Here is a 21,586-nt window from a genome sequence, read left to right on the forward strand (position 1 = left end):
AAAAGGAAAGTATTGGAAGACATAAAAAGGGAAATAACCGTAAACCCCCATAGTAAGATAAAATATAAAGTGAGAGAATAAAGGCTAATGGTCATATGGTAATTGAACCAGAAACCTTCTAGCCTTTAGCCTCCCCAAAACACTTTCCTGTCCATTCTAGTTTAAAGAAGAGAAGTTGGAGTGTATGCTACTCCCCCATCCTTTCCTCTTCACCTCTTTGATAATTGGGGGAGGGATGGGATTTTTAGCCGTCATGTTAGTAGTTTGATGTTTTAATGGGAATTTTAATGGGGTTAGTTGTTGTGACCCACCTCGAGCCTGTTGGGAGGAAAATAAATATAATAATAATAATAATAATAATAATAATAATAATAATAATAATAATAATAATAATAATAATAATAATAATAATAATAATAATAATAAAAGAAAAAGCTGTTTTTTTTATACCCTGCTTTTCACTGTCCGAAGGAGTCCCAAAGCAGCTTACAAACACCTTTCCCTTCCTCTTCCCACAACAGACACCGCGAGGTAGGTGGGGCTGAGAAAGCTCTAACAGATCTGCTCTGTGAGAACAGCTTTAAGAGCAAAGTGACTAGTCTAAGGTCACCCAGTTGCTGCATGTTGGAGGAGCAGGGAATCCAGAGTAGAGTCCACCAGTCTTAACCGCTACATCATGCTGGGTCTATTATTCTAAGCCTATAAAACACAGTAACTTATGAGAGGCTTGGGGCTGGTAATCATTCCAAGGGCAGGGGTGGCCTTAGTGATTCTGAGGCCCTGAGCAAATGTCAAGGATGGGAGTCTCTACACCCTTTTGGCTCTAGATTGTTTACAACAACCCAGTGCTGTAACTGTAGCCTCTCATCTTCCCAGTCTCTCTTTTTCTCTTAGCTGAGATTTGGTTTGCTGTCCCCAGGTATCTCAAGGTGGGCAAGGATGTTGCTTCCCTCAGGAACAGGGGAGAAATTAAAACTTTCCCAAGACTCACACACACAAAACAGAGTTTGCCTTTGGGGGATTAAGGCAAGTATAAGGCAGCACTTAGATAGAAGGTTTGTAATGGATTTTTTAAATCTAGGTAAACACCAGCTATGTGCAAAATAAAGGGAATGCTAGAAAATACAACAGTTGGGGGGGGAGCACAGGTCTATGTGATAGTCTTGGTTGGAAGTTTTTTCATTCTTTAAAGACTAACAATACTCATTTCAATCTGACCTTTTGTGAACCATAGGTAACTTATTCAAATACATGAAGAAAAAATCATTTTGGGAATCTTAGGAAACCTACAAGGTGGAGTGGGGAGATAGTCAAGGCAGAGATAGGTTTGGCATGACTTCTAATATAAATCTTCTTAAAGTATTCTTAAAAGCACTAGACTGAAACACAATTAGTTTTATACATAATTGATGAAGAAAGAGGTTAGGGATTCCAAGGTGTTTATTTATTTATTTAATGCTGCCTTTCCACCCTGTACTTAGGACTGCCAGGTCCAGGTTGGGAAATTCCATCAAAATTTGGGGGATGGAGCCAGAGGGGGCAGGGTTTGTGAAAGGTAGGAACTATACTGGGGTATAATTCCATTTAGTACACCTTTTAAAACAGCCATTTTCTCCCGATGAACAGATTCTGTTGCCAGGAGATCAGTTGTAATCCCAGGAAATGTCCTGTTACCACTTGGAAGTTGGTAACCCAACTAATACAGAGTCCCCAAGTCCACAAACATCGAAACACTAAAAACATTTAATATCATATCATATCTGTAAACTGCTCCTGCAGGAGCAGTAAAAATAAAGGAGTAAGGGGTAAGTGGGTGGAGAAGGGGGCGGGGCAAGTCTGGGATAAAAACTCAAAGGGGCCAATCGGGAGCCACGAAGTGCATGGCTCCCAATTGGCCCCTTGGCTCATCCCAGACTCAGCGGGGAGAGGGGCATCCAGGCTAGGCTTCAGTGTGGGGCACGGAGCAGGCATGTCGGGCCTGGTCTGAGCCCCGCACTGAAGCGGGAGTTGGGGGGCTGGGGCAGGTTTCAGTATGGGGCTCCGAGCCCCGCACTGAAGCCGGGAGTTGGGGGCAGGGGGACGGGGCAGGCTTCATTGTGGGGCTCGGAGCCCCGTGCTGAAGCCAGGAGTTGGGGGCGGGGCAGGCTTCAGCATGGGGCTCCAAGGGAGGGCGGGGCACCCTTCAGCACGGGGCAGCACGGGAGGAAGCAGGGGTGGGCTCCCTCACCTACCCACTGCCCGCTAGCTCCTGCTGTATTTTTCATACAGCGGGCTTAATTTCTAGTATATGCCTAAAAACTCTGTCCAGGTGTGCAAAAATGTAGTCATCCTTATGCACTTTAACTTTCTAGAAGAACAAGGTGGAGAACTAATTCTGCACATGTTGGATAATGCACTTTTAATGAGATTTTGCAGCTGGATTTTCCTGTGAGAAACAGGAAAATTTACTTTGAAAATACACTAAATTGCATTATCAAACATGTGCAGAATGATGGGGCAGGCCAGTTTCTGCATTTTGAGCAGAAGGACCATGTAACAAGCCTCTCTTTCCCTTCTGGGTATGCAGGCACAGGTATAGCTTAGAGCAGCCTTTCTCAATTTTTTTTTTTTTACTATTGAAAACCCCTGAAACATTCTTCAAGTTTCAACAAACCCCAGAAGTGGCACGATGGTGCAGAATATGGTTGGGAAGCATAGCTGTGTACATGACCACCTAGAGCCCCTCCCCTCATCACCTCCAGGCTCATCATTGGTCATTTTGGGGGGGGGTGAGTGAGTTGACATTACCATATATAGTCATATCACCTGATAAATGTGGTGAAAAACTTTGCTAGTCAGTTGAGAACCCTTCAATTTGATGGACAGTATTTTACACTAGCCTTGCAATGGTACTTACAAAATTAAACACTACATGTTGTTTGAACTAGCTCATACACAAAGGCTTCTGTGTCAAATATTCTTTTTTTGTGCAATAAGTACGCCTTTGGTCATATACTTTAAGAATGATTTTAAAACACCTTTTCCACTTAAAGCTTCTTCATAGACTTTCTGAATTGGAGCCAAGTCTTTGTTTATACTGTCTAGTCAAGTATTCCTAAACAGATCCAGGACCTGTAGTTCTTCAACAGTGCTAAAAAAAAGGTCCCTTTCACCTCCGTTTTTCATAAAAATTATTTTCCCACTGAAATGAAATCCATGTCACAAAATGACAGATCTGAACCAGTTCAAATTTAAGGTCCAAGTGACCACATTGGTATTATATTTGATCAGATGTCACTAATTGCTGATTAGTGTTATAACTGATACCTAACAAAACAAATTTAATCTTGATAGTTGTTGACTGGGTGGCCTTAGCAATCGCTAAAAAGGCGTCGTCTTCATGCTTTGATTTATTGATGCCATGGACTACAACACATTTAATCAGATATTTCTAGTAGTTAAGGAACCACAAGTCTTCTTTCATTGCTAGAAGCAGAGCATCTGTTTGTCATGCAAGAGGTCTCAGGTTCAGTCTCCAGCATCTCCAGATGAAAGGATCTGGTAGTAGATGATGTGAAAGATTTCTTCCTGAGGCCCTGGAAAGCTACTGTAGACCACCGTAACCCAGTACAAGAGAGTTCCATGCATTTTTGCTGCAACTGACTTACCCAGCTACTGTTTTCAAATTTGGTTCAGCTCCATCTCCCTTCTCAGGTCTTGCAGATAAATTTACCCTGATGATTCACAGACTTGCTATATCGTTTACAATACATTATGTAAATAAGGCAATACTCTTCATATTCTTCTCTTGGCATGTTTCTTCTTTCAGTGGCAGAACCACTAAGTTACAGCAATTAGCTAAGTGGAATGGCAAAGAACATCCATGTAATTTGGCTGAGTTACATAAACATGCTGAAGTATTTAGGCTTCACTTAGAATATTCATGCCACCTGAATTCTAAACTTTCCACTGTGCTAGATATTCTGACAAGTAGACTGTTAAGCTGTGCAACCTGATTATTCCCCAAGCCTTTTGGATAATTTGATAGCTTAAAGCACTTCCTTAATAGCCTCTGATGGCTGGTGGTTGCTTCAAGCCACTGAAGACCATGTTTAGCCTCACCTCTGGGTAAGAACTAAAGGAAACATTTTATCCTCTTCTGTTTATAATATATATTAAAGGACAATAAATTGAATTTCTACAGTTGGTTGCTAAAGAGGCTCAAGAGACTACTGTTATCTGGGAGGCTGGTGCTGTTTGAGGAATTGACACTTCCTTTTTCCTGCCCATTGCTCTATATTTACAGATAAAGACATTTCAAATCACCATGAACCTTTAGTATTCCGTCCTCACAAGAAACCTAATTCTGTAAGAGGCTCCCCCCAATGTTACTAATGTTTGTTGGAAGCAATGAATGCAAAACTATGTGAAAGTGTCCCCTTTTAAAATGTATCTGAGAGTTGCTGGAAGTGGAGAGTGCAAAGTTAAATTTACAAAGCCCTTTTAAACTGCACCTGAAGCTTATTACTTATATTCCAAATGAGAAGTGGTATAGTTATCCCATGCTTAAATATGTTTTCTCTGTAGAAAGTTCCTTCAAATTTCAAGTTTCCCATACTATGGAAATATCCCCAACTCTTCAATCCACTTTGATATGAGCAGAACAGGAGGTGCTTAGGGCAGCATAACATCCTGAAATAGCCTTGCTTTTAGTGTGCCACTAAGATAACTTAGAAGAGTGGTTTTAAAAAGCACACTCAAAATAATTCAGGTCTGCACATAACTTTAGTTCCCAAAAGACTACTAGATGTTGGCAGACTGGTCTCATTGGTACCTATTCCGCACAATGACTAAAGGCTGGGCCAGCACTCGTCTGGTAGTGGGCTAATCTCCACTTCCAGATGACGTTGGAGCCGGCCCACATCTGGCCTGAGTCAGGCCCTCTGTTGCCCTGTGGCAAGGGAACTCAGATACACTGGGCACCAACAGGGCCTGTCTCAGGGAAGGCCCATGTGGAAGGGGAAGAGTCAGGTTTCCAGGCCTGGCTCCTCCCCTGTCTATGGCATCCCAGAAGGGACAAAAAATCCCCCAATTGGCTCCATGTGCTTTGCAGCGGCATGGAGCCAACTGGAGCATTTTAAAAGTTTTCATGAATGTGGGATTGCATTATAATGCTATCCCACCTTCTTGAAAATAGCCCCTTGTCACCATGAAGCACAGCGGAACCTCTCTGCTCTGGCTGCCTCGTGCTGAGGCAGTAACCCAGGGTGCACCAGGTCCTAAGGGGGAAATCTTCCCCTGTCTAGACCCAGGAAGAGGCAGGGCAAACTGCCCCATTGCAAAGAACCATCAGAAGCCCAGAACAATGATACTAATGTAGAAAGAGTCTGGGTACAGCAATGAGGAATGAGCACAATTCAGATAGCCTTTGGTAGAGATACAATGTTGGTTTGCATGGTGAGATGTTTGAAGGATATTCCGTAAGTCCTCTGTTCACAGGGGAACATTTAACTAAGTATGCTAAATCCATTGTATTGAATTATGTCTGTCAATTGGAAGTATGAACACATTTGAACACATGCCGATTATATTAAGTTATAAAGGCCAGATGTAATAATTTTTGCTATCATTTTCCAGTGCAGTGTAGAGGTTAAGAACAGCAGACTCTAATATGGACAGCTAGGTTTGATTCCCTACTCCCACATATGCAGCCATCTGGGAAACCGTTCTCCTAGAGTTGTTCTAGAGAAGTTCTATTAGAGCTCTCTCAGCCACACCTACGTCACAGGGTGCCTGTTGTGGGGAAAGGTGTTGTAAGCTGCTTTGAGACTCCTTCAGGTAGTGAAAAGGGGGGTATAAAAACCCAGATTTTCTTCTTTGTTTAAATTTTGTATTGAAAAGTAGAGGACATACTTCACAATGTAAATAAGCATTAGAAGCCATGGACAGGATTAATGTCTTTGTTATTAAAGGGGTTGTTATGAATTGTAGTTGTTTACATGGATACATTGCAATAGTACATCCTCATCTTTTAAAGAAACCAACAGCACTGTGCTGAGCAGGGCTACACACTTCTTGCAGTGCAGCTTGTCTTCCATGCCCCCCTTCCTGGCTATCTACCAGCTCAGTGGTGTAACGGTATGGGTTGTAAATGGTTTCTCAGGACAAATGGAGTATAGATTTCCTTGCTCTACTTGACAAGCATGGGAGGTTTTAAAATGGCTCTTTCAGGACATTATTCCCTCTACTAGAATTAATGCCCCTTTTATAATTAAATAAAATGGGCGCTAGGGGCCATTCCCCAGGGAAGCCCTCGCAGGGCGAAGGCTTCCCGGGGGTCTGGGATGCGGGGGCGATCGTGCCATGATCTGGGTTGTTCTCCCGGCTGCAGGCTGGTCTCCCGGGGCCGGGAGAAGGTGGGGGCCCACCCCCACCCCGCATAGTCCCGGGGCCTTCTCCCGGCCCCAGGAGCAGCCTTGCTGCATCAGCGACGTGGCGAGGCAGCTCCTGAGGGCGGGAGAAGGCAGGCCCCCCCCCCCAGCGCGGCTCGTTCCGGGTCCATCTCCCAGCCCCAGGAGCAGCCTCACTGCGTCTATGACGCGGCAAGGCCGCTCCTGGGGCCGGGAGAAAGCGGCGGGGCCTCCCCACTGCAGCTTGTCCCAGGGGCTTCTCCTGGCCCCAGGAGCAGCCTCACCACGTTGGCGACAGCAAGAGGCTGTTCCTGGGGCTGGGAGAAAGCGCCCCCCCCCACCGCAGCTCATCCCGGGGCTTTCTCGCTTGGGCCGGGAGAAGGCCCCTACCGACAGTGCCCCCCCCTTGATAAGGTTCCCAGGGCGGGAAAGGAGCAGGGACGCCGCGTCTTCGACACGCCGTCCCTGCTCCTTTCTGAAGGGGGAGGAGGACCCGGGCCAGAGGACTCACCGTGCGGGCTGCCAGCTCAATCTGCACGGTGAGTTCCCGGCCGGGCCAGGTGAGGCCGGGCCAAGCTGCCCCTGGATGGACACTCAGAGGGCCCAATCAGGAGCCGCTTTGCGATTGGGCCCTTCGAGTTTTTATCCCGGACAGGGCCTGCCCTAACTCCTCCCCAACAGCCCTTACCCTTTTATTTAATCCGCTCCGCGGATTAAATACTTTTTGCATTCACAAGAAAATCTCAGTGCGGGAAATGAAGCCAGGACCAATTTTTTTGGTTGCTCTGCTAAACGAACAAGAAATTAAGAATGCCATAATGGCTTGTTCCTGATTCTGATTGGGCCCACAGCATAGTGGGCTAAAGTACACTTATCTGTGTTCCCCACCTTTTAAGTACTGAAATGGTCCCCCCCCCTATAGTTTTTTTGTCACCTGAAATCAAGAGGGCAGGGGGATCAAGTGCCTCAGGTTGCCATACTGGAGCAGGTCCTTACAGCATTTTAAAATCAAAGCTGTGGATGATGCAAAGATGCTGTCACATCTTGTTCAGGTTGTAGCTGAGCAAATACACAGGGCAGGAGACTAGAACAGCTAATTGAGGAGAAAGCAGTACAACACTATTGTATGTCGTGCTCTCTTTTCTTGTAAGCGATGCACATTTTATTCTGTAAAAGCCTGTAGCACCATTATATGTTTAAACATCTACACAGAGCAAGAGGTCTGTTATCCTTTTCTTTTAGATGATTTTAGTCAGTCAAAGGATGTATACGTGATCCGGGGAATGACATTCCTTCTCTTTATGGAAACTGGCCAAGAAAACTGTATTCCTATTTGTTACCTAGTATGATATTATCTAGGTATCAAAGCCAAGCACTGCAAAGCATTTTTACTACTACCAAGATTCTAAATTGTATAATCTATTATTGGAAGGGTGTATGTGTGGGAGATGACAAAAAAGAGTCCCCAGCCCATAAGGACATACAGGTAAAATAGCATGCTCAGTTCACTCAGAGCCATCATATCATCACACTGCTGAGACTTGCCAGTGAAAGTGGTGGTGCCTAGTCATACTTAGGTCAATTCTGCACATCTGCCAATGTTGCTGGATGTCTGCTGCAGCCCAAACCGCAACAATTTGTAGTGGAATTTTGACATTTTGCATAGTGCAAATTGTAGCACAATAATCATGCAACCGTAGTGCTTTTTTGGTAATGCACATATTTCCAGTTTTACAGGAATTGCAAACAAGGCCCTCTAAATTTGTGGTGCTTCTGCCTGCCTTAACCCATCAATCAAACTGAAGAGCCAATCAAACAGTTCGCCCTCGTGACTCCGAAATGCCCCTTTAAATTTTATTTTTTAAAAATTCAAAAACAAACATGTCAACGAATATGTGTTAATTTGTTGCTTCTTTGCTTCACATGTATTTCATTGTAATTTCCTTCCCAAAATAGCTTTTTACACAAGGCTAAACCAAGGGGAGGTATTCATTGGAGATGGAAAAAAGCCCATTGAGGGAGCTTTCACAGTTCCTCCATCCACACTAATTAATACAGCCTGATGGCAGACATGTGTCTCCAAGAAAAAAAAAACTTACAATGCATGTTAGTGCAGACAGGGCAACATTCGGGCACATGGTCAGCAAGGGACTCTGTGATGTTATGATGCTCATTTTTAAATTTTAAAGTTTAAAACCTTCTGCCAAATGAAAAGCATGCTCACTTGTTCATTGCTTTATATGGTTTGTAGGGGGGAAAAGCATTCCCGTCTCCCAGAAGCTTGGGGGCAGGAGCAGAAGAGGGACCTCAATGACCGTTTATGCACTGGAGGTTTCATGCCAGGCTGCAGGCTAGAGTTTTAGTCGTGGCCGGTTGCCCCACCTCTTCCTGCACCCACACGGGGGAGCATTTGGCCCAGTGCACCTCATCTGCCCTCGATTTGTGCTGCTACTTGAGAGCTGGGACAGTGAAGTGCCCATTGCATAAACGGTCAATGTTGTGCATAATGTCAAAAATGTAGCATTTACAAAGTGTTATAATTCAGCTACATTTAAGTTGAGCGGAATAGACCTTAGTGTTGCCCTGTCTAATTTGCATCAAGTCCCACCAACCTTGTAACATGATGCTTTAAACACAATTATATCATCATCTCAGCCTGGCTGAAAAGATCCCCAGCTATCCCCTGCTAATCAAAAAACCTCCTACATAGTTCATGAGCATCATCATGTTTTTTTAGTTATGGCATGATGACAGGTGGCTTATGGACTCATAGGCCATTTGGATTTTATTGCTGGGTCCTTCTCTGTTGGCTTATCCAGGAATACTTATCTGAGGAAGTGAGCGTGTACCCAAAAGCTTATACCTTGAATAACAGTTTTTGGGTTTTAAAGATGCCACAGGACTGAAACTTTTTCTTGATGTGTGGATGTGTCAGAAAGGTGTTGAAATAATCTTGAATTCATTCTGATACAAGCTTTGGGTTTCTTCTTGATATAAGCTTTGAGGATTTAGATTTCAGCATCCCTTATGGAAGGACATACAGCAGCTTTGTTGAGAAGTTGGAATCGGAAAACCCTGGGCTTGATTTAACATTAAACTAAGCATGTGACAGACAGGACAGGAAGTATAACAAGAGAGTAAAACTTTAATGGTGCATCAAAAATTAAACTTGTAAACCATACTATACAAATTGACACTGTTAGATTGATTCTGTTACGAATTGTTGACTTGCTTAAAAACAAAAAGAGAATATATTAGACATTGTACTTAAATATGAAATGGAAGCAAGACCAAGGATGAGTATAAACAAAGAACCAATGATTATAGGGAGCGTGTTAGAAAAGCTAAAGCTCAATATGAGCTTAGGCTACCACATAGAGCTAAATATAGCAAAATAAAGCTTCTTTAGTTATATTTCAAGTAAGAAAAAGAGTAGAGACTCTGTAGGACTGCTGTGAGGAAAAGAAAGTGAAATTTTAACAGATGATGAAGAGAAAGCTGAACTGCTGAACTCCTATTTCTCCTCAGTCTTCTCTTGTGAGGGAAATAGTGATCAGTGTGGCAAGAACGTATCATAACAGGGGGAATGGGAATGGTGACCTAGGATCACTGTGGGGGCAGTCCATAAACACCTAGTTTCTTTAAACTAGGGCCAGGTAAATTGCATCCAAGGGTACTAAAAGAACATGCAGATGTTTTCTCTGAATCTCACCAAAGATGGTGAGGGGTTTGGAGACCAAGATGCATGAGGAAAGGTTGGGGAGCTTGGTCGGTTTAGCTTGGAGAAGAGACAACTGAGAGGGGTTCTGATAAACATCTTTGAGTATTAAAAGCCAGTTTGGTGTAGTGGTTAAGAGTGTGGACTTCTAATCTGGCATGCCAGGTTTGATTCTGCACTCCCCCACATGCAACCAGCTTGGTGACCTTGGGCTCGCAGGGCTCTGATAAAGCTGTTCTGATCGAGCAGTAATATCAGGGCTCTCTCAGCCTCACCCACCCACAGGGTGTCTGTTGTGGGCTAGAGGAATGGGAAGGCGATTGTAAGCCTCCTTCGGGTAGGGAAAAGCGGCTTATAAGAACCAACTCTTCTTCTTCTTCTTCTTCTTCTTCTTCTTCTTCTTCTTCTTCTTCTTCTTCTTCTTCTTCTTCTTCTTCTTCTTCTTCTTCTTCTTCTAAAAGACTGCCATATAGAGGATGGAGCAAAGTTGTTCTCTCTTGCCCCAGAGGGATGGACCAGAACCAATGGGATGAAATTAATTCAAAAAGAAAATCCATCTAGACATCTGGAAGAAGTTCCTGACAGAACAGTTTCTCAGTGGAACAGGCTTCCTCGGGAGGTGGTGGGTTCTCCATCTTTGGATATTTCTAAACAGAGGCTGCATAGCCATCTGATGGAAAGGCTGATTCTGTGAAGGTTCAAGAGGGTGGCAGGTTACAGTGGATGAGCGACAGGGATGTGAGTGTCCTGCATAGTGCAGGGGGCTGGATTAGATGACCCAGGAGGCCCCTTCCAACTCTATTATTCTGTGGTTCTATAAAGATTATTAAAACTGAGATTTCTGGAGCCTTTTACTGATACAACCATGATGCCCCCATGAGGAGCATATTTCCTCACAAGTAGGCAAGCAGCTTGAGCAGGGATGATGCAAATTTGGGAACCCCTGGCTGAACTTGGCCTGATGCCATTGCCCTCCATGGGGGCTAGGAAAAAGGCAGCTGGCAGATGAAGCCTAGGAGGAAGGTACAAGTATGTGAAGGAAGAAATCTGTCCAACTAGATGGATTTGTGGACCCAGCTTGGTGTAGTGGTTAAGAATGGCAGCCTCTACTCTGGAGAACTGGGTTTGATTTCCCCCCTTCTCCTGGGTGAACTTGGGCCATTCACAGTTCTCTCAGAACTCACTCAGACTCACCTACCTCATACGGTGTCTGTTTTGGGGAGAGGAAGGGAAGGTCATTGTAAGCTGCTTTGAGACTCTTTCAGGTAGTGAAAAGCAGGGTACAAAAAAAACCCAGCTCTTCTCTCTAACTATAGATCTGTGTCCCAGAAGTTGGTAACCACTGCTTCTCTAATGTCCATGCAATCATCAGTCAGGTTACAAGCAATCACTTTCCAACTCTTTCTTTATTCTCATATATCCCCAATCTGATCTTAAGGTGCAGCAGCTATGTATTGTCTGCAGAATACCAGCCTCTAGAAGGCAAATTATAATGTTGGATGGAGGCTTCCTTTTCAAAGTCATCAGATTTTGAACAAATTGTCTTCAGTTGTAAAACCCAACTAGATGCGAGGAAGCCTGTTTCTCTGCATTCCTTTGTGTGTTGTGAATGCAAGCAGAAGACAGTGAACGGCAATCTCCTTGTTTTCCACCTGACCTATATAATGCACACTTTTCTTGTTGGTATGAAGAAGATGGCTTTAGGCAATGGCTCATTCCTCTTTCAGGACACCATTCAGAGTTTTCTCTCCATTGTCTTCCTATAGTTATTTTGATACAAAACCAGATTTGTGAACATTGTGCTGTTTATAGAAAGGCTATGCAGGAAAAAGTGCTTTGAGGATATTGTAGCATGTATCATTCTTATTCTTCCCTTCCTCCTCTGTTTAACAAATAATAGAACTAGATGTTAAGAATAACCTTTGCTGGGCTAATGTGATCTGAAACAGATGGGTTTGTGAAACAGGGCAGCCTTAGGAACCGACTGCTGTGCTTCATTTGACAGGGTTTCTCCTTTTTAACTAGAAATGATCTGTCCTTGGATTTCATAGGCAGAAATAAGTCAGAATCTTGTGTCTCATATTGGAGTACAAGGGACTGGCTACAGTGAATCATGAACGGAATGAGTTCAGAGAACAAATCTTTCATTCCTTGGCAGCTGCCCTCCATCTGCACCTATGAGTCAGGGAAACTTTATAAAGAGAGTAGGATGCAGTGTGAAGGAACTGGGCAGAAATCACTTACATAAACTCTAGTTTTGTTTGCTGAAGGAATTGCACAAGAGGTGTTTCTTTGACCACTTTTCACTTGATCTCCGTAAGCTCCGCAATTGTGCATCCAACTGTGTTCCATAGGGGTCTTTAACCCTTTGCAGCAGCTTTTCATGGGTGAATGAAGACAAAGGAGGAAAGGCAAGAGATCTGTTCTGTGAACTAGAACCCTATTTAGATTCAAATGGGTAGCTGTATCTGAGGAAGAGTGCTTGCACTCGAAAGCTCAAGCCTTGACTAAATCTTTGTTGGTCTTAAAGGTGCTACTGGACTCTGATTTCATAGAACCCCATTTGTTCAACAGAACAAAAGAAAATATCATGTGAGGTGAAGTTAATTATTCTGTGAGTACAACTCATGTTTTCCAAGTGATGGAAGAATATGTGTGACAGCAATTAAAATAAGTGATATTTATTCATGCTAACACTTGTGCTTTGATTTGTTTTCCTCTAATTAACAGGAAGAAGGAATTGTGAAGGAGATAGACATCAGTCATCATGTCAAGGAAGGATTTGAGAAAGCAGACCCATCACAATTTGAGCTGCTGAAAGTGTTAGGACAAGGTTCCTATGGAAAGGTAATATTTTACAATATGTGACATCTGAAACTATTACTGAATTAAGAAAGTAGCAACTTGATGACTAGCCAAGGAGTTGTTTGTTTCAAAGAAGCAAGAAACAAGGGAGACTTCCACTTCTGGATCTTTTTCTACATGAGGAGATTCAACTACTACTATGCTATTTTCCCTTTCTCAATTATATGTCATGCTTCATTGAAATCATTAAAACCTGTAGAATCTCCACACCACTGTATTTAATTAATTAATTTATACATGGCTGGGTTTTTTTGATAGATCTGGAAGTGTTTCCCATATGGGTGGGAATTAATTAATTTATAAGATGGTGTCAGCATAGTTTAAGGTGACCAGATTTTAACATTGGTAAAGTGGGACACCATTGACCCGGGGGGGGGGGGCTTCTTGATTAAAATTGTGGTCTATATGGAGCAACATAGAATGCATAGAACACAAAAATAGTATTGTAATATATATATTTTTATTGGCAACATAAGTACAATTTGCTAGGTGCCCCCAGATGTTCCTCCAAAAGTGGGACAATCTGGTCACCTTAGCATAGCTGCATGGAACTCTAACTCTCAAAATGTTATTAAAATGTTGTGAAGGAGAATAGGAGGTAGAAGAGGCATGTGGGTTGTAAAATGTATTTCTGATCTCAATTGACAATTTCATATTAGTCTGGGGAACCAAAATTTTTATTCCAGTGTCATTATGTTTGCTTAGTCTTTGAAGTGGTACTGGACTCCTGTTTTATTTGGTATTTAGGCATCTGAACAGGCATTTAAATATCTGTTGATCTGAAAGGGACAAAGTGGTTGAGATCTATATGGTTATATACATGTTATCTCTGTGCACATCTGATTGTTTCCCCCATTAATTTCCCATTCAAAAGCTTTCAAGGTCTGCAGGAATACCACTTTCCCATGTGACCTAAAGAATGATCCCTAATGCCAAGTGAACACGCTGTACTGGATATGACACTAGTTTCCACCAATTAAAAAGGAGTGATTTTCACTGATTTCTCCCTCTTAACCTAATCCCTGATTTTCCTGAATTTGCATTATACGCTGTTTCTTATGGTCTACTTTCTCCCAGGAGGAGCATTTTGGGAACATGGAGGTGGAAAAGTTCTTACCTGATGGTAATTAATAGAAATTGAACTTTGGTTCTATGCCACTACTGGTGTTTTCCTAATGTCTTTTCATCTAAGAGATTAACATTATTTCAGGGGAGCTTTTAAAAATTGGCATTTTTCATATCAGTATACCATTATGACAATTTGTGTAACAAGTTCTGAAACTTCAGCTTTTATTTTTCTTAAAAAGGAAATCCAGTGTCAAATTATGCCTTTTATCTCCACAATGGCAGGGGCTAGATACTTAAAAAAAAAAGCAATCTGAGAATTCAGGGAACCTGTTACGTGTATTGCATAATGGTATATTGCTATCACACAATTGCCGATTTTAAAAAAGCCTTCCTGGCGATGGGAGGAGGAAATTGCCATAGTGGGGATTTATTTATTTATTTATTGTATTATATAATGTCAGGGAAAAATAATTTCTATGTGGGTAAGAAAATCTGAACATTCCTGTCTACATGACAGCCATTCAGGTTTTACTGCTATCTTTCCCAAAACTTTGCAGCAAAGCAGGTTTGAGGAATATCAGAGAAAAGCTGGAGAAACCACCGGGGGTGCACCAATGTACTGCAATGCTCTGGGGAAGGGTGTGGGGGGGGGAGTACTTCCCAACTGCACTGAACTATGATTTCAAAAATGGGACATTCTGTTTATGAGCCCATGAACTCTGTGGCTCTCAGGGGGACAGGAAGTTTTAGAGGTAGAGCCTGGAGAAGGCAGGGTTTATGTAGGGGAGGACCTCAACTGTGTAGAATTCACCCTCCAAAGCACCTATGTTCCCCAGGAGAACTGATCTTAATCATCTGGAGAGCCATTGTAATAGTGGGAGAGTTCCAGGTGCTACCTTGAGATGGGTAACTCTACTGGCAACCCTAACAGAGACCAAGAAGGAAGGCAGGACTTATCTGCTAGCAGAAAAACTCAAAGCTAGTCCAACAGGAAGACAGACCATGATGGGAGGTGCTCAGATGCCACAAGGGCTGGGCAGTGCAGGATAGGCAAGGCCAAGTGGATTGTCTTCTTCCTGGAAGAAGGCAGGCCAAGCAGGTAGGCTAGATTCAGAACCACAGACAGGGCTAGATTGTTTAGCTGTGGTCTGGCAGACTTGGGTGTACGGAACAGAAGCTAGCCAAGGAGAAGGGAACAGGAAAGATAGACTACCTGAGGAAGAAGAGGAGGTTTTTGCAAGATAAAAGAAGAGGAGAGGCAGAGTTCAGGGGGCAGGAGGAAGACAGAAGATTTGCCTGAAAGTCAGAGAAGATCAGCCTCTTACAAGCTGTAGTGTGAGACGCTTGTCATGGATGAGAGCAGGAAAAGCCATTTCATTTTAGGAAGGGCTGACATTTATGGAGATGAACTGCTGGGGAAGGAGCCAGTTAGGCTGTTTTTTGGAGTCTTAAGAGGAAATAATGATTCCCTCTGATGTAACACCAACCCATTCACTGATGTGATCTGGTGGGCTCCTGCAATTGTGTTCAGATTGGCCCAGGACCATTGCTGTACCTGGGGAGGGAGCACTGGAAAGGAGTCGTTCTCATTTTGCTTCAGTGTGTTGGTGTGTGAGTGTGACTGTTTACATGTGTTTTGACAGTACATCTCTGGGAGTATGCCCATTTGTGCCAGCCCTGATGTGGGGCAGTGGCAAGAAAGCAAATGCCAGACAACTGTAGTTTCCAAAGAAATAGTTCAATATGGGTAGCTATTTTAGTCTGTAGCAATAGAAAAGATTAAGAGTTTAATAGCTCCTTAAATACTAACAAAATTGGTGGTAGGGTATGAGTGAGTCACTGCTCACTTCTTGGAGTTTCCAAGGTAGATTAGAAATCTATCTCTGATTTCATTTTCTTTCTGAATATGCACCCTCATTTGGGTAGTGTGTACACTCTAGAGATGTTGATTGCTGAATAGAGCTTTCTACTGGTTTAAGAGATATATAGACTGACATTATTCCTACCTGTGCCATGTCCCGTGTTTAAAAAAAAAACTATTTGATAGTCCTCCATTAAACTGCTGAAACAGGTGAATTCCAGGAAGTGGTGTCAGAAGGGAATTTCTTCAAAGCTCTTAAGAGTATTGGGGAACAGTGATGGAAACCTACATGAAGGTTGGGGTTTCCCTCAGAAACAATGAGACCCCCCTCTAGACCCCCCTCTGGATGGCATGGTACCTTCATTGCCTATTGGCTGTCTAGTTGCTCAAATTGAGAGAGAGTAGCCTGACAGGGTGGGAATCATTATGTTAACCACACCAGAACCCAGTGATGTACAGAGACTGAAATTAAAGAATTTGAGGTACATTGCCATGTCCATGCCACTGGCACCCCTGGGCATTCCATTAGGGGGCATGCCAAGACCCGTGCCACACTCAGAGGAAGCCCTGGGTCTGGTACATCTGTGTCTGGACCACAGGATGCTGATGCAGAGTTGACCACCAAGGATCCAGCTGAGGAGGACCAGCCAGACTCAGCAGACAATGAACTAACCGGTCCCAGTCAAGAGACAGCCAATCATGGCAGCCACACCGGGGCCCACACCACCAGTGGCATCCACCTGGATTTTCACCAGAGTGATGGAGACAGCATAGGTCTGTTGTTTAAATCAGACAAAATACCAGGTCTGGAAAGTGATTGTGGTGCAGCTCACCAAAACTATTTTCTATCTGTCACAGGAATGTGTCTTGATTTTCAGGGGAATATGACCAAACTCTTTGCAATCTCCCCAGTTGCAACTGAGAGGATTCAAAATTTAGATTTTGGGGGGGATTGCCCAGTATATCTGCATACCTGTTGTATCAACTTTAGTTTTGAATGATATCTTCCCTGTTCAGGCCTGCTAAAGGAGGAAAACATACACATTTATTTGAACAAAAATGGAGTCCAGTGTCATCTTTAAGACCAATACAGTTTTATTCAGTTGACTTTGTTAGTCTTAAAGATGCCATTGAACTCAAATTTTGTTCTACTACTTCAGACAAACATGGCTGCCCACCAGAATGTACCTTTATCTGAATTTTAAGTAAAACTCTTGCATCACTACTTTTCATTATGCAACTGTTATGCATATTATTAATTTAAGAGTACACTGATCGCTTTTCAATGCTTTTGTTCTATAGGTATTTCTAGTGAGGAAAATCAAAGGATCTGATGCTGGGCAGCTATATGCAATGAAGGTACTTAAGAAAGCAACTCTGAAAGGTGAGGTCAAACTGTACTCAAAGTGTAAGATCTACATGGTCCAGTATTAACTGGCAAAGACTTTGTTGTGTTTGAAGTTGTACATATTTCAGTGTATCAAGTAAAGGATTAAATTCTATCTTTAGATATTATACTATGGCTATAGAATCATAGAATCATAGAGCTGGAAGGGGCCATACAGGCCATCTAGTCCAACCCCCTGCTCAACGCAGGATCAGCCCAAAGCATCCTAAAGCATCCAAGAAAAATGTGTATCCAACCTTTACTTGAAGACTGCCAGTGAGGGGGAGCCTCCTTAGGCAGCCTATTCCACTGCTGAACTACTCTGACTGTGAAATTTTTTTTCCTGATATCTAGCCTATATCGTTGTACTTGTAGTTTAAACCCATTACTGCGTGTCCTTTCCTCTGCAGCCAATGGGAACAGCATCCTGCCCTCCTCCAAATGACAGCCTTTTAAATAGTTAAAGAGGGCTATCATGTCCCCTCTCAACCTCCTTTTCTCCAGTCTGAACATTCCCAAGTCCCTCCACCTATCTTCATAGGGCTTGGTCCCTTGGCCCCAGATCATCCTCGTTGCTCTCCTCTGTACCCTTTCAATTTTATCTACGTCCTCCTTGAAGTGAGGCCTCCAGAACTGCACGCAGTACTCCAGGTGTGGTCTGACCAGTGGCGTATACAATGGGACTATGACATCTTGTGATTTTGATGTGATGCCCCTGTTGATACAGCACAAAATGGCATTTGCCTTTTTTACCGCTGCATCACACTGCCTGCTCATGTTTAGTTTACAATCCACAAGTACCCCAAGGTCTCGTTCACACACAGTGTTACCTAGAAGCGTATCCCCCATCCAGTATGCTTTTCATTTTTCTGACCCAGATGCAGAACTTTACACTTATCTTTATTAAATTGCATCTTGTTCTAATTTGCCCATTTTTCCATTGTGTTCAGATCTCGTTGAACTCTGTCTCTATCATCCAGAGTATTTGCCAGTCCTCCCAATTTGGTGTCATCTGCAAACTTGATGAGTAGTCCCTCCACCTCCTCATCTAGATCATTAATAAATATGTTAAAAAGTACCGGGCTGAGCCCTGAGCCCTGAGGTACCCCGCTACTCACCTCCCTCCAGTCTGATGAAACACCATTGACAACAACTCTTTGAGTTTGGTTCTCTAACCAATTCCCTATCCACCTAACTATCTGGAAATCCAGATTGCAGTCCTTCAATTTATCCATCAGAACATCATGGGGAACCTTATCAAAAGCTTTACTAAAATCCAAGTAAACAACATCAACCAAATTTCCACGATCCAGCAAACCTGTCACTTGGTCAAAAAAGGAAACCAGGTTGGTCTGACAGGACCTGTTGGGGACAAATCCATGCTGACTTCCTTGGATCACCAAATTGTCCTCCAGATGTTTGCAGATCGCTCCCTTTAATATCTGCTCCATTATCTTACCCACAACAGAGGTCAGACTCTCTGGTCTGTAGTTTCCCGGGTCATCCTTCCTCCCTTTTGAAGATTGGAATAATGTTTGCTCTCTTCCAGTCCTCCGGGACATCTCCAGTCCTTAATGAGGTCCCGAGGATGATGGACAAGGGTTGTACAAGTTCTCTGGACAGTTCTTTGAGCACTCTTGGGTGCATTGGGTGCATTTCATCCGGCCCAGGGGATTTGAACTCATCCAGTGCAGCTAAATGCCTCTCAACAACCTCTCTGTCCATGTCAACCTGCCACCCAGACACTATCTCTTGGCTACTGCGATCTCTAGATGTGCCTAAACCCTTTGACCTGTGGGAAAAAACAGATGGTTTGCACTGTTTATTTTTCTAAATCAAAAAGTTTGGCCCGTAATAAAACTAGATAAGCCATTGTGGTCTTCTATAAGATAGAACTAAAGGAAATGGAAATTTAAATGCTTAGCATGCGCTTTCCTCTTTCATTAGCCTTTATAGTTTTCCTCTAGGTGCTATTCTTTTGTGCTTATCTTGCCTGTCAGGTGAACAAATAGGGCTCATTGTTGGTACATTAAGTGGTCCATTTCCTCTTTCTTGTTGTGGACAGGTTTGCTATTATATTCCCTTAGTTTCTTTATTGTGTTAAAGTGATTAACTGTATCTTCCATAGTCCAAAGAAGTCTGCCAACACTGACAAACAAACATTGTTTGCTTATTGCAGTTGTGAAGTTAGAATTTGACATGATGCAGAACATGGGATGTTTCTGCACAAGGACCAGTGTTGCCAACTGGTCCCACAAAGCGGAAAGCTATTTTTAAAAGTGCAATCTCGGCGTTACGCATACCTGCTTTTTTAGTGGAATCCAGTAGCATTTCATTCGTTTCCCACAGGTTTCCGGTCTTGCAAAAATCGCTAGATTGGAAGCGATTTTTCCTGTGCTTTGTCCTGCCCCTGGCCGCCAGTCAAACGAACAGCCAATGGGCTTTTGGTATCATGCTCCGGGAAAGCCCCTTTCCCTTTAAGAAAAGTTAAAAAAAAAAACACGTTGCAACGAATATGCGTTAATTCGTTGCAAAGGAGAGCCCCATTTAGCTGGCAGCTGACGTGTGAGCTGGCGATTCATCGTTGCCATGCTCCCCCGAGTGAAAAGAAAAATCCACCCCCCTGCACGGGCACGATTTTCGGCCGAAAATTAAGGGAACTGGCAAACGGGGCTGTGTTGTGCTTGGGGACTTAGGGGAGCTTTAAAGCACTTCTGTGGCGGGACTGTAGCCGGAGAAGTCTCACTGGGTGAACGAAGGCTCGCCGGTTTATTGCTTTCTGCTCACTCCGAGAAAAAGAAATGGCGATCGCTTCGCCGGAAGTTTGGAGGAGAGAGTCAGGGGGAGGGACTTTGCTGGAACCGCAACCGTCTTTTTCGCTAGTGTTGCAGATTGTTTGCAAGAGTGTAGCGCTTTTCGGAGGGTGAATCCACTTTTCCCGATTTCCCTTTAAGCGCTACAACGAATCGCTTTTTGCGGGACTATTTTAGGAGTGTTGCAGATTGTGTGTGACGTCTTGTGGAACTGCAAATTAGTAGCGTTTACAATTTGCAATCCTTCTGCTACTTTGAAGTCGTGCAGAATAGACCATGGTATTTCAGCCAAAAAGATGTGTTTATGGAAATTCTCACACATTTTATTCTCATTCATTTCCAGCCTCCCCTCCTCAAGCAATAGAATGATTTCTTCCTCCCTGACCACACCCACCACCAAGAACAGAGCTGTTGTTTGTTGCTTAGCTGGAAGGGGGTGTGTAGTTGTCACCTTTATAATATCTGCAGTGCAGTAGTTTCCAAAATCACTTCAGAGGGCACAAGTATTGTTATTACCATTAATCCCCTTGCAATCCTCCTTTCTTCTGCAGTCAGCTACAGGGTGGTTGGAGCCCCATCCCCAGCCTCCACCCTTCACCCTTGCTTCGGGAGTCACAGCAGTACCTTCTGTGATGGATCCCACCCACTGCAGCTCCAGAAGCTATGAGGGCAAGAGATGGAGTTTGAAGAGATTCCCTGGGATTATGCTTTTTACTGGTTTAAATGCTTACTTCTGTTATGCTCCAGTTTTCTTCCACTGAAGATACAGAGTGGCTTTCAGCATTCCCCCCACTTATCCTCCCAACGGCCCTATGAGGCAGTGGACTGAGTAGGAATAAAGGGAGGGTGTTCTGAATGTACCCACCAAGACTACCCTAAGGGTAGCTCCCATACAGTGTACAACAATCCAGTGATTCAATCCATTAGTAAACATTATATTCACTTTAATAGTTTACTATACAATAGATGCAGTTCAGATTCTTAAAAGTCCTATTTAAAAAGGAATGGCTGATGCAGACCTATTCATTCTAAAGTTCCAACATTGAGCAACAAGATCTGCTCAAATCACAAAATTTTGATTTAGGAATTGAATGGTTGCAAACATGGATGCAGTCAGTTCCACCCAATACTCATAAACTGATAAACACCAACAAGAGGCCCATAGGATTTGGATTACTACATAAAGTATGGAAGATGGCTAACAGAATACAAACAGGCTTTGGCAGTTATACAGCAAAACACCAGGTCCCAAATGTGATTGTGGTGCAGTCCACCAAACTATTTTCCATCTGTCACAGGAATTTACAATTACCAGTTGAAGGGTTTTGCTGTGTTAATAGTCAGTGTACTTCAGAGGAAGCTGCATTTTGGAACCTCCTTTCTCTGTTTCTCTGTCCCAGCATAAATAAACACATTTCAATAATCACATTTCAAAAGGGAGGAAGGATGACCCGGGAAACTACAGACCAGTGAGTCTGACCTCTG

At 43.3% G+C, this 21,586-nt stretch overlaps 1 protein-coding gene across 4 annotated transcripts in view; it reads left to right on the forward strand.

The window, feature by feature from the left end:
- The window catches only part of RPS6KA2 (ribosomal protein S6 kinase A2), a 304,496-nt gene that overhangs the window by 170,545 nt on the left and 112,365 nt on the right, over positions 1–21,586 (forward strand). For 3 of the 4 annotated variants that reach the window (XM_077347780.1, XM_077347797.1, XM_077347789.1), the window contains 2 exons: positions 12,838–12,954; positions 17,204–17,285. In XM_077347780.1, coding sequence (XP_077203895.1) covers positions 12,838–12,954; positions 17,204–17,285 — 199 coding nt within the window. Of the gene's footprint in view, positions 1–12,837; positions 12,955–17,203; positions 17,286–21,586 lie in introns of those variants that run through there. The other variant, XM_077347798.1, reaches the window with a different exon arrangement.

Source organism: Paroedura picta, chromosome 1 (genome assembly GCF_049243985.1).
Source record: "Paroedura picta isolate Pp20150507F chromosome 1, Ppicta_v3.0, whole genome shotgun sequence".
Taxonomy (NCBI): domain Eukaryota; kingdom Metazoa; phylum Chordata; class Lepidosauria; order Squamata; family Gekkonidae; genus Paroedura; species Paroedura picta.